This window comes from Myxine glutinosa, chromosome 1, assembly GCF_964187855.1.
Source record: "Myxine glutinosa chromosome 1, kmMyxGlut1.1, whole genome shotgun sequence".
Taxonomy (NCBI): Eukaryota; Metazoa; Chordata; class Myxini; order Myxiniformes; family Myxinidae; genus Myxine; species Myxine glutinosa.
The window spans coordinates 184045967-184060037 of NC_136261.1; the positions used below are offsets into that span (position 1 = coordinate 184045967).

General features: G+C 43.5%; 1 protein-coding gene across 2 annotated transcripts in view; it reads right to left on the reverse strand.

The window, feature by feature from the left end:
* LOC137431784 (uncharacterized) overlaps positions 1 to 14071 on the reverse strand; it is a 242780-nt gene that overhangs the window by 41556 nt on the left and 187153 nt on the right. For both annotated transcript variants that reach the window (XM_068123485.2, XM_068123493.2), the window contains one exon: positions 979 to 1173. In XM_068123485.2, the coding sequence (XP_067979586.2) occupies positions 979 to 1173 (195 nt within the window). The remainder of the gene's footprint in view (positions 1 to 978; positions 1174 to 14071) is intronic.

Here is a 14071-nt window from a genome sequence, read left to right on the forward strand (position 1 = left end):
CCACATTTTGCCTCCCCAATGCCACCCAGCTTTATTCACTTCCGAACACTCCATAACAAATTTAAACATTCTCTCATTAGATCCTTCTCACTCTTGACAAACGTCCCTTCCGGGTCACCAACCACAAGCAAAAAAGTACATTTTCAATAGTTCCCTTTTGTATATTATTATTTAAAATCAAATATATAAGATTTGCAATACGACCTAAAACTGCCAAATGATAAGAATGGGGGAAATCATGGCAAGTCATGTTGGTTGGCTTGTATGATTGTCCTTTAAACATGATGCAAACTTTGGAGTGAATATTCCTCGTGTAAACAAAGCATGCTTAACGCCAAACTTAACGCATGCTTAAAGCATGCTTAACACTTAACGCCCTAGGAATGTAGCCTCAATGACCACCGAGTTGTGCGACATCTCCTCGGCTGCACCAGTGCCTATTTTACATTCACATGGCCTTTTTGAGGTTGCTTCAATTTGCCTCTTTTCGGTGCAGCGTTTAAAGTCGGGAGTTTTTTTCCAGCTTTCCCATCTGCATTCCCGAGAGCGCATTAAACATAGCATTGCAATATTTGCAAAGGAGTTTCTCTGTGGACTGGTGACATTCAATAATTAAAGAAAGAACGGAAATAATTCCCAACTTGCTCAATTAATGTGGCCGTCCTTGTGTCATGTAAACTATTGAGGTGGGAAGTTGAACCCAAAGCCAAGCTACTCATCACATGGTGCTACATATCACTTTCTTTTATTGAGTATGATTATTTTTACAATTGAGTTTAAAACTTTTGTTGAGGTTAATTTTTACAATAGACACCCTGTTAAGTGACTATATTAATGGCGATGATGTCACTGAACAAGCATGGTTAGGGTGTTGGTGTTATGTTAGTGTCAGTCGAACAGAGAACGAACAAAGCGTTGAGAAGCCTCACACATTGAATTCGTACCAGAATTCGTACACAACGAATTCATATTACGTACCAGTCGGCTCCGCCACTGTGCCATCTGCATGACCACGGCCTCCCAGCGTCGGCTCAAGTTGACTGCTGCAAGTCGCAGCGCATGCAACTCGGTGTCTAACAATGTGTCAGCAAGTTCACATCGTAGTACACGTGTGCACATCCGGAGCACTTTCGACACATCGTGTTTCCTTTGAGCGATCTGAGACGACAGGGTCTGTTGGAAGATTAAGTTTTCTTTAGATGAGGAGCAACCCGAGCCAACAGCATCTGAAGCATTTCCACCCTGTACAAATAGCAGACAAATAGCATTTTTTTTGCTCATCAAGCCGAATCTTTTGGCCAAGTTTCTAGCACTGACAAGTATCAACCAGTGCGATGAGATCAGCTTATCCAATGAGATAAAATGACCATTAATCAACCTCAACTGCTGCACAAGTTGGACAAGTATTAAGGCTTATTAACCAAACGATGAATATGCCTTCATTTGTTTGAATGCAGCACAACCAATAATTATGACAAGTATCAGCGGAAATCGAAAAAGTCAGAAGAGACCGAGTCTCATTATGGACTACCCACCAATATTCTGTCTTAAGAAAGCTTCTCATCGCCAGCCAGTGCAACAGATCACAGTCATTCACAATACACACAAAAATAGGAAACGCCAAATTAGTTACACAGTGATGGTGTCTTAATAGAGCATATCATGGATCCTGGTTATGAAGAACACCTTCTGACTTTACACATTACTGAAGACAGCAGGATAATATTGTTGGGAAGTCAATCACATGCAAGTCATGGACCTCCTGGTACTGTTATGCCTCCTGGTACTAACTAGGAGGATTATGCCAATCACAACTAGCTATGCTATCATGGAGCAGGCTGATTTATCTTTCATTGTCCTCAATTGCTGATTTATACTAACTCATGTTAACTAGTACAAAACAGAAATCTGATAAGAGTTAGACCTGAGGTTGCATGGTCATGAACCTGAAAGCAATGCTTCACAAAGGTTGTTCCGAGCAGAGCAGACCACCTTTCGAGGCTATTTTCCCCGCAGAGCGGGGGTTGGCCTTTTCGGGCACCGTGGTCCCATTTTTGAAGCAGTTTTATGGCCGGGTGCCCTTCCTGCCGCCAACCCTGTTAGTCGCCTCTTGCGACACACAGGGAATTACCAATGCGACCTCTTGCGACACTCAGGGAATTACCAGTGAACTGGTACTCAATTTGCCGACCTCGGAAGGATGACAGGCTGAGTCAACCCCCCTGGCGTTAATTCAGAGATCGACCGGGATTCAAACCCAGGATCCTAGAATCCCAAGCCGGTGCCCTAACCGCTAAGCCAACACCAGGTTGTTGTTCCGAGCAGAAGTAGATCAATCTATCTATAATTCCAGTAATCTCTGTACGTTTGTACGTTTGTCTGTGACCGCTGTTTCTCGACAACCACGGGTCCGATATACTTTTAACTTGCCAGGTATATTGCTGGGGACCCGAGGATGTGCCTTTTCAAGGTTTGAAATTAATCGGACAAGTACTTACCGAGCTATGTCCAAAAAACGCTTCAACCAATCAGAGAGCAGCGAGCTATCACGTGTGCCGAACGTGGCGATCAGACTCTACCTCGGACGGCACATTTGACAGCGTATTCATTTATTTCACGTTGGAAAACTATGTTGCCGTTAAACTATGTTTTAAAACGAATTCAAACTGCGATTAAATTAAAACGATTCATCGTAACTGCGACGATTTGCGAACTTCCGGCAGCCAATCACAGAACGCTTTGTTGCGTAGGCGTGGCCGATGTGAGACGAGCGGAGCTGAGCGCGTTACGAGCTGACCGCCATTACGGTACGTAATTCGATTTCTTATGCGCATTATTTCTCCCAATTCAGTCAGAGCGAAGGGCGGAAGCGAAGAGCGTTGTTTTTTTTGTTTACGGGCGTACGGGCGGGGTAGAGCGTACGGGTAGCGTTTTTTTTTTTTTTGGCAAGGAACGGGCACCCACGTACGGGCAATGCCCTAGTATTTACAATGGAGAGATCATACCAACAGAGTACATCGAACTGTCAGTTTTCTTTCAGCTAAATTTTAACAGATAAAAGATATTCTCCATTATGATGCAAGAAAAATGTTTTGCCAGTCATTCGTTCTCCCAAAGCTAGATTACTGTGGCACGATCTGGGGCAGTGCTAACTCTAATCAATTGATAAAATTACAGAAACTATCAGGGACCCACGGAACAGAGTTCCATGCTAAACGCTCCTTTTTTGGGTGGTGCAGAGGCAATGAAGCACTGCCTCGCATGCTCCCGGAAGCTTATATTTTAGCAATATAAAGGTAGGGCATGGCGATTGTGAACATGACAGATTTGACGATGTGTTGGGCCTGAACAGCATGAAAATCAAAATACCGGTGGGTGGAGTCAGCCTTCCTACTAATGACGTCATTGTGGGTGGCGTCAAGCAAGCTGTCCAACCAATGGGTGGAAAGAGAGAAACGCACAAACAGAAAATTGCCCCTACTTTAATATATAGATGTATGGAAAGAATGATGCATCTTGTAGAACACTAATCTATGACTGTTTCAACACCTCAAATTGATGCCACTCAGTGGTACAATGCAGTTTAGGAAGGCTACACTGGTCCATAAGGCCCTCAACAAATTATTACCGACGTATATGAGAAATGTATTTACAAGTGTTTAAGAAACTCACACTAGAAATACCCAAAGTTAAATCATACCAAAGGTAGCATTACCTCGTGAAGTACACCTAAAGATATGTCAAACCTGTCCCTTGTACTCTGTGGTCCCTTATACTCTGCGGTAATCTCGAATGGTTTACCAAATGAAATCAGGTTAAGTCCAAGACCAATTCATTAAAAAAAAAAAACTTTACGTGGTTTGCTTGAAATTAGCAAAATTCGTTTAATATGGCAATACAAATATTTTATAATATCTGAGTTATACTCCATCACCGAAACTTAACCTTAACAATTGCTCTCTAAGTAAATTTACAATTGAACGTTTGTTTACAATTATTTGTGATTCCCAGGTTTTGTACATCCATTTTTTTTTTAGATTGAAAGATTATGCAACTCTTTTTTAATTGCTGATTATCTCTGCCGGAAAAGGTGGATGGAGGTTATGTTTTCACCCCGTGTCTGTTTCTGTCTGTCTGTGTCTGTATGTCTGTCTGTTTATTTGTGAACAGGATGTCTCAAAAAGTTGTGGACGGATTCGAACGAAATATTCTGGACAGGTTGTGCATGTGACAAGGATGAATAATTAGATTTTGTTGTAGATCTAGATCCAGATCTGGATTGAGAATTTTAAAGTGATTCATCACCATTGAGACATAGGGGGGAAAAAACAATATATAACACTATATCGAAAAACGTTTTGGACAGATTCGGATGAAACTTGGTGGTCAGGTTGTATGTGTGAGACAAGGAAAAATTGATTCAGTTTTGATAAATATTCGAATCTGGATTCGGATCAGATAATTCCTTTCATTGATTTATTCACCATTAAGTGACAGGGCTGAAACCGATATAAATATATATATATATACAGTCACGTGAAAAAGTAAGTACACCCCATGTAAAATTTTGACTTTTTCAACATATTTCAACATACAGCTATTTGATCTTCATTTCAACAATATTGATAGATAAAGGTGATATAATATAACAAATATCATGAAACATTTACATTTTGTAGTCCATTGTATAATTTAAATAAACATAAATGCAAATTTCGCATGTGGAAAAAGTAAGTACACCCTTGGCCCTAATAGGTGGTATTGCCCCCTTTGGCAGAAACAACCTCAAGTAGGCGTTTCGTATAACTGTCTATCAGTCTCTGACATCGACTGGGAGAAATTTTTGCCCACTCCTCCATGCAGAATTCATTTAGCTGTGCGATGTTTGAGGGGTTTCTTGCATGCACAGCTCGTTTCAAATCCCCCCACAACATCTCGATGGGATTTAGATCCGGGCTTTGACTTGGCCATTCCAGAACCCTCCATTTCTTTCTTTTCAGCCATTCCTTGGTGGATTTACTGGTATGTTTAGGGTCATTGTCATGTTGCAAGGTCCACCCTCGGTTGAGCTTCAACATTCCAACAGATGGCCTCACATTATCCTCAAGCACCCTCTGGTACAATGAAGAATTCATAGTGGATTCTATGATGGTGAGCTGCCAAGGCCCTGATGCAGCAAAGCTGCCCCAAAGCATAATATTTCCACCACCATGCTTTACAGTTGGCATCAGGTTCTTGTGGTCAAATGCTTTCTTTGGTTTTCGCCAAACATGTCTTCTGGTACTGTGGCCAAATAGCTTTACCTTTGACTCATCTGTCCAGAGCACATTGTTCCAGAAGTGCTGGTCTTTGCCTCGGTGTTCATTGGCAAACTTTAGTCTTGCCCTGATGTTCTTTCTGGACAGCAAAGGTTTCCTCCTGGCACACCTCCCATGTAGATCAAATTTGTGCAGCCTCTTTCTAATGGTAGACTCGTGCACTTTGACATCAACAGTGGCAAGAACTACCTGTAAGTCCCATGATGACATTCTGGGGTTATTAGAGACTTCTTTCAGCATCTTGCGGTCTGCTCTCGGGCAGAACTTGCTGGGGCGGCCTGGCCTGAACAAGTTGGCAGTTGTTTGGAATCTTCTCCACTTGTAGATGATCTTCCTGACAGTCAATGATTGATTTCAAATTGTTTGAAGATCTTTTTAAATCCCTTCCCAGACTCGTAGGCATCTATAACCTTCTTTCTGAAGGTCTCAGAGAGCTCTTTTGATCTAGGCATGGTGACGCCGCACACTTCAACAACAAAGAGCAAACCAAACTAAATGTCTGAGGTTTAAATAAGACAGGTTCCTCCAAGATCCTCTCTAACGATGTTCTAATCATTTGCACCTGAGCTGGTGCACCTGATTCTAATTTTAGGTATTTGAAGTCGTGATAAATGTAGCATTGTGGGGGTGTACTTACTTTTTCCACATGCGAAATTTGCATTTATGTTTATTTAAATTATACAATGGACTACAAAATGTAAATGTTTCATGATATTTCTTATATTATATCACCTTTATCTGTCAATATTGTTGAAATGAAGATCAAATTGCTGTATGTTGAAATATGTTGAAAAAGTCAAAACTTTATATGGGGTGTACTTACTTTTTCACGTGACTGTATTGGAGAGGGGTGTGAGGAGGAGTGGGATTGGAGAGGCGTGAGGGTGGAGAGAGGGGAGTGTCAGGTGGAGAGGAGTGAGGGGTCACATATTATGTGAAATAAATAAATTGTGGTCATTACACCATTTCTGGATCTGATGAATTGCCAGTAACCATTTTGTAAAATTTAATGTGCAGCATTTAAATCAAGATGTCCAAATGTCACACACGTCCATGCCCGTGGGATTCCCACAGATGACCCCACTAGACTGCAGCAAGAAAAAGAACGAGATGGGAGAACGAGACCCTCGACGAACGTGATCACAGACTTGCACAGGATGCTGCTGCAACAACGATGAGGAGGGTTGGAGAGGAGTTAGGGGTTGGAGAGTGAGGAGCTAGGGGTTGGAGAGTGAGGAGCTCGGGGTTGGGGAGTGAGGAGATAGGGGTTGGAGAGTGAGGGGCAAGGGGTTGGAGAGGAGCGAGAAATTGGAGAGGAGTGAGGGGTTGGAGAGTGAGGCGTGAGGGGTTGGAGAGCGAGAAGTTGGAGAGTGAGATGCTCGGGGTTGGAGAGTGAGGAGCTAGGGGTTGGGGAGTGAGGAGCTAGGGGTTGGGGAGTGAGGAGCTAGGGGTTGGAGAGTGAGGAGCTAGGGGTTGGAGAGGAGCGAGAAATTGGAGAGGAGTGAGGGGTTTGGAGAGCGAGGGGTGAGGGGTTGGAGAGCAAGGAGTTGGAGAGCGAGGAGTTGGAGAGTGAGGGGCGAGGGGCTGGAGAATGAGCAGCGAGGAGTTGGAGAGTGAGCAGCGAGGAGTTGGTGAGTGAGGAGCTTGGGGTTGGAGAGTGAGCAGCTAGGGGTAGGAGAGGAGCGAGAAATTGGAGAGGAGTGAGGGGTTGGAAAGTGAGGAGCGAGGGGTTGAAGAGTGAGGAGCGAGGGATTGGAGAGCGAGGAGTTGGAAGGTGAGGAGCTAGTGGTTGGAGAGTGAGGAGCCAGGGGTTGGAGAGGAGCGAGGGGTTGGAGAGCAAGGAGCAAGGGGTTGGAGAGTGAAGAGCAAGGAGTTGGAGAGTGGGGAGCGAGGGGTTGGAGAGTGAGGAGCGAGGGGTTGGAGAGTGAGGAGCGAGGAGTTGGAGAGTGAGGAGCAAGGGGTTGGAGAGTGAGGGGCGAGGGGTTGGAGAGTGAGTAGCGAGGAGTTGGAAAGTGAGGAGCGAGGGGTTGGAGAGTGAGGGGCGAAGGGTTGGAGAGTGGAGAGTGAGGAGTTGGAGAGGGGTTGGAGAGTGAGGAGCGAGGAGTTGGAGAGTGAGGAGCGAGGAGTTGGAAAGTGAGGAATGAGGGGTTGGAGAGTGAGGAGTGAGGGGTTGGAGAGCGAGGAGCTAGGGGTTGGAGAGTGAGGAGAGAGGGGTTGGAGAGTGAGGAGCAATGAGTTGGAGAGTGAGGGCCGATTGGAGCGAAGAGTGAGGAGCGATTGCAGAGGCGAGTGAGGAGTGATTGGAGAGGAGAGTGAGGAGCGATTGGAGAGGAGAGTGAGGAGCGATTGGAGGGGAGTGTGAGGAATAGGAGAGGAGTGTGAGGGATTGGAGAGGGGTGTGAGGGATTGGAGAGGAGTGTGAGGAGGTATTGGGGAGGGGTGTGAGGAGGAGTGGGTTTGGAGAGGCATGAGAGTGGAGAGAGGAGAGTGTCAGGTGGAGAGGAGTGAGGGGTCACATACTATGTGAAATAAATAAATTGTGTTCATTACACCATTTCTGGATCTGATGAATTGCCAGTAACCATTTTGTAAAATTTAATGTGCAGCATCTAAATCAAGATGTCCAAATGTCACACACATCCATGCCCGTGGGATTCCCACGGGTGACCCCACTAGTATATGTATATATATATATACATATATATATATGTATATATATATATACATCACTTCCGTTGAACTTGGGGCCGACTCAGAAGAAGACCTTTGTTGGTCGAAAGCTTGTCGAATTAAAGATCGAAGCCCTGAAGCTACGTCCGCGTCTTATTCAATCTCCCGATTATTTATTCAATGCAAATGAGACGCCCTGCTCGTACTGTGGAGTTTCTACTATTTCTCACAGTTATATATATATATATATATATATATATATATATATATATATATATATATATATATATATATATATATATATATATATATATATATATATATATATATATATACATACATACATATATATATATATATATATATATATATATATATATATCTCAAAAAGTTATAGATGGATTTGAACGAAACTTTTTGGGCAAGTAGGGTGTGTGGTCAAATAATCAAAAATAATCAAAACCATTGCGACTACCTGCCCACATGAAACCATAGGGAATTTGAATACAATATAAACATGCCTCGAAATTCAATCTTGTTTTCCAATTTTTTGGTCCTCTAGTATAGTTCCTTATCCTATAGCAAGACGCAGGCTGTAGAGCCATTGCTGTTTGCTGAAGTGTAAGAACAGAAAATGTTCCAGAATTTCAAACATGCATTTTAACTTGGATAAATATCTCTGTTGCTCTTGGAATGCTGGCCTTGCATATCCTTTTCCATCGATTTCTGCATTCATCCACTGGAATAATTGACCTCCAGGTCTCAAAATTAAACTTGAGTTTCATTTTTCATATTTCATTTTTCCATATTTAAAAAATATATTTTTCATATGGCCAAACACAGAGACCATATGGCATACTCTGCGTGACAAAACACATCAATAGATGACAACCCAATATACTGTAGTCCTTGCTAAAGAGCTAATATGCGAATGTTTCCTTCAGAACAAGATTCACATCAGCATGAAGTGGCCAAAATAGATATTGTTACATGGAAGAGGGGATCCATAGTTAGACTGTGGTAAGTGTAGTATGGTCCGTGTGTTTCAAGTCGCTGTTAGATTTACATGTAACAGGGACCTGTCAGGTTAGGTTTTTATTACACGTGACACTGAGGAGGCAGCGTATGTAATTTATAGACAGGTTAAATCTTAATATGTGGGCGTGAAGACCTCATGGTAGGCGGGATTAGTAGGTGAGAACTTCTCATGAGAGAGACAAACATCTGTCAGGCCATCGCACATCTGTCTGGGGATCACACGTCTGTCTGGCCAGTATATCTCAGCCATGGTGGCATAATGTGCTATGGAGGTGGAAGTGCCATCTACATCTATTTTTATAGGCGCCACCCCTATGGGCAGGACAGCGAGAGCAGGGGACTCTGTCCGTTGGGTGGAGATGAGGAGAGACCACGCTTGGTGAAGGAGGACATCGAGAGAGGACCTCATGTGAGAAAGAGATCGTGAGAGGACCTCATGTGAGAAAGAGATCGTGAGATGACTTTGTGTGAGAAAGAGATCGCGAGAGGACCTCGTGTGAGAAAGAGATCGTGAAAGGACCCCATGTGAGAAAGAGATCGTGATAGGACCTCGTGTGAGAAAGAGATCATGAGAGGACCTCGCGTGAGAAAGATATCATGAGAGGACCTCGTGTGAGAAAGAGATGGTGAGAGGACCTCGTGTGAGAAAGAGATCGTGAGAGGACCTCGTGTGAGAAAGATCGTGAGAGGACCTCGTGTGAGAAAGAGATCGTGAGAGGACCTCGTGTGAGAAAGAGATCGTGAGAGGACCTCGTGTGAGAAAGAGATCGTGAGAGGACCTCATGTGAGAAAGAGATCGTGAGAGGACGTCGTGTGAGAAAGAGATGGTGAGAGGACCTCGTGTGAGAGGGATCGTGAGAGGACTTCGCGTGAAAAGGGAGATCAAGAGAGACCTCGCCTGAAGAAGGAGGACAAAGAGAGACCTCGTGACAAAGAAGAGGAGGCCTTGTTTAAAAGACAGAGGTCGTGAGGCCTGGTAGAGGAAGTGGATCATCGCCGGATTCTACACCAAGCACCATTTTCATTATGCTCGTGTTGGCTTCAGAATCGTCCCACACCTGGTCCCCGAAGTAATCTGTTTTCAGCCTGTGTTCACCCTACGCATCCCATAGCGAAGTCTCGCCTACAATTGTTTTGTTGCATGTGTGTGATCTGTGGGCCTTGTTGGTTAGGAATTGTTTTATTTCCAATCGTTGTACATACAAGTTTGAATATGCCCATTTACCTCTTTGTGTTTATTTGACTTGCTTGGTTCATTCCGTTTTTGTTTATAGCGTCTTGTTACCCTTTTCCCTGTTTACTTATAAATAAACCCTTTAAAAGGTAAGAAACCTGTTTCAGCTTTCTGCTTCAGTGTCCGTTTCCCACCATTAATTCGGCCCAATTCAAGTTGCTTGGTGAACAGTAAAGTTTGAATTAATTAAATAAACAGTAAAATAAATATTAAAAGATTGTTCGGCCATTTCCCCCGAGTCTAACTCGGTGCTGTGGTTCCTGCTTTAACGGGAGTTTCAGACGTGACAATATTTAGCTGCTCCAAACCAATGTTGAGGTAAAGTAACGAAAATAAGAAGCTGAGATGGAGCTAAAATAGACAAAAAAAGCTCAGATTGTCCCCTCAATTCTACCTCTTCCTCTTTTTCTACATATTAATGGAACCATATTAATGTCCACCGGAAAATGCAATCAGATGACAAAGCAGACCGTGTTCCCCTCCAAATTATGGCATACACATTGATGCATGTCCTGACTGGGAAGCTCCAAGATGAAATGTTTTTTTCTCTGATGAAAGGCTAATGCGAAAATGTCAGCCACATCTTGTTTCCCACAAGTTAACACAATGTTATCAGCTTTCGGTTGATAAAAGTCAGTGTTAACCTTATCCGTTGATGCAGACAGACACGGGTCTTCGTAAAGAGGATGATTCAATTGCATCTTCTTTCCAAGTTTGATGACTTAAGAAAATGATGCTGTCAGCACCCTCAACATAATTCTCTCATATCCTCTCTAGGTTGAGGCTGAAGTGCCCTTGGAGTGGATCTTGTTGTGCCAGGTCTTTTTCCTCATATACTTTAATGATACTCTCTGATGCACGAAAAAAAACATTTTATTCATCATATATGTTTCTGCAATAAACTATAACAAAACCCTGGTGTTGGGCTAGCGGCTAGGGTGCCAGCTTAGGATCCTGGGTTCGAATCCCGGTCGATCGCTGAATTAACGCCAGGGGGGTTGACTCAGCCTGTCATCCTTCCGAGGTCGGCTAATTGAGTACCAGTTCACTGGTAATTCCCTGCTTGTCGTAAAAAAAAAAAAGGCGACAAAAAGGGTTGGCGGCAGGAAGGGCATCCGGCCGTAAAACATTGCTTCAAAAAGGGGACCGAAAAACAACAACAACCACGGTCCCCGAAAAAGGCCAACCCTCGCTTGCGGGGAAAAATGGCCTCTAAAGGTGTTTTTTTTTTTGTTTGTTTTTTTAAAATCCCATCTACAGGCCGGCAGCAGCAGCTTCCATTCCTACCGACCAGGGGAATGATCAGATGCTAGACTAACACTCAAAATATGTCTTTCAATCACAGTGAATCTTATATTCTGACCCTGTCTCACTGGAACGATTGTCAAACAAACCCACATCCATGTATCTATTTCGACAATCAACCACTGGCAGAAGTCTAATCTCTCAAAATTCTGGGCCTTACACAATCAGCTATGACGTCACAATAACAGTGAAACAATAGATTTTATTAGGGCACATTTTGAAGGGATTAGGAGAGAATGTGCAAATTACAGGGTGTCACATGTCTCTTTTTTTTTTTAAAGGATTTTTGAAGATGATGCAAGATATTAATGACCCGAGCCCTTTTGTATAAGAAGAGAGTTTAGTGATGAGTATTTTTTGCAGGAATGTAATAAGACTGGAAAACCCCTGAACAACGTCACTTTCAAGCCAGATTTTGCATGCAACCAGCTTCAAAATATATATGTGAAAATAATTGTGTAAAAATAGATAAATAAGTCAATGTATTTGTTTTATTCTGCTCGCCCTATTCTAGTATAACAAGAATAACCGCACTGTGGTCACAACCTGCGAAAAAATATATATATTTTTGTCGCCTCCTCTGTCCACTCAACTAGCTCCCTCATACTTTTGAAGGTATTATACAATACAATTCACCTCCGAGGGTATTCATGGTTTGGTTCAATATAAATTATGGGATTGTAAGCTGGGTCTGGTTTCACACCCCCTAAGATATTATAACACTTGAAGAACCACCCCCTCCCTTTCCAATCAACACTCGACCCAAACAAAGCCAATGGAAATCTGATGCAACAAACAAACCCAGGTAGTGTATAGTCAGCAAAGGCCTATAGGCCTGATGTCTTAGGCCCACCAAAAAAACCAAGATGGTGGCCATATCATTTCGTCTCGGTGCCATGGTGGGTGGAGTCAACAAACAACAAATGTAGATGGGATCCAGCAGTTATCCATTCAATGGGGGTACATTTCAAAAATTGACCTCCAACAAGAACCACAACAACAACAATAATAACAACAATGTTGTCGACCTGCGACGTGTTCATCGGTAAAGGAACTCACCCTGTAGATTGGGCCAAGCTAACAGATGGAAAATGAGTTTAAGAAAAATTGGCCACACTGCAGGATCAAATATACAAAGTGCAAAATAAATATATTCAAGTCAGGAGGAAAACGAGAGTGAGAATGAGAACAAGTTGTTGAAGCACAGAGGTTCAAAATAGTAATCTTTCACGTACACAATTAACTCCCATGATAATTGAGGCAACACCGGTCAATAAACGTATTATGAGAGTGAGGATTCATCACTCTCGAGAATGTCATTTCCCTGGTCTCTGTATATGCTCTGACTGAGGCGAGTGATCTCGTTGTAAAGGAGACATTCAACACCGTGCTCGAGTCTGTGGTTGATCAGTGCCCCAGGCAAGATACTATTCTGGTCTTGGAGGGGATTTCAATATGCATCAACTGGCATGGATAGGGATGGTTATGTGACATGTGTTGGTACCCATGGGTCTGTAACAGTGAACCAGAATAGCACAAACTTCCTTGATTTTGCAAGATGTCATGGACTTAGGGTGGCTGGTTCATGGTTTCAGCACCCACAGCCACATCACTGGACTTGGTCTCTCAACGCTGGTGGTGTGGCAAAGGAGATTGCACCTGTGCTCATTGATGGTCACTGGAGGTTGCTCCAGAACTGCAGGGTCTACCGGTGTGCTCAGTTCCTTAATACTGACCACAGGATTGTTGTAGCAACACTGATGTTTCAGCTAAAATCCAAGCGAATGGTACCATCCCAGCCTAGGCTGGATGCTGACCAGCTCAAGGATGAGAGGGTAGCTGAGGAGTTTGTGAATAGGTTGAGGGGAACCTGGGGGGACTGTGTGTTGCAGGAGATCCTGAAGAGTTGTGGAGTACCTTCAAGACTACCATCCTTGATCTTTCATGTGGTCTTGGAACCCACCATCAGGCGAAGAGGGTCTTTGTATCCCAAGGGACACTCCATACCATTGACCACAGTTGCAGGGCCAGGCTTGAGGCAGAACTGAGCTGTTCATGGAGCTGAGATGGAAAAAAATATACGTTTGCTGAAGGAAGACAAGGAGGCCTATGTGCGAGGAATCTGCGCTTCACTTCCAACTCGGTAGAGCTTCACTTGTGGCCAAGTGACTCTCATCGTGCTCACAGAAGAATCCGTGCATTGCATTCCTTCAAGCCTTTCTGGGTGTACTGCAGTTAGAGTGGAGGGTGATGAGCTCTTGACAGACGAGTCTGAATTGAAAGCCCGCTGGGCCAGTTAATTTGAGCGGATGTATCATGCTAACCTACTAGCTGTTGAGTTGGATGTCAGGGGTGTTGCTATCCCTATTGCTGACCCTTCAATCAACTGTGAACCACCTTGGTTTGTAGAAACTCAGGTTGCAGTGAACCGGTTGAAAGGGGGGCAAAGCTCCTGGGATTTGTGGCTTCCATGCTGAATTTCTTAAGACTGGTGGAAATGCTGTAC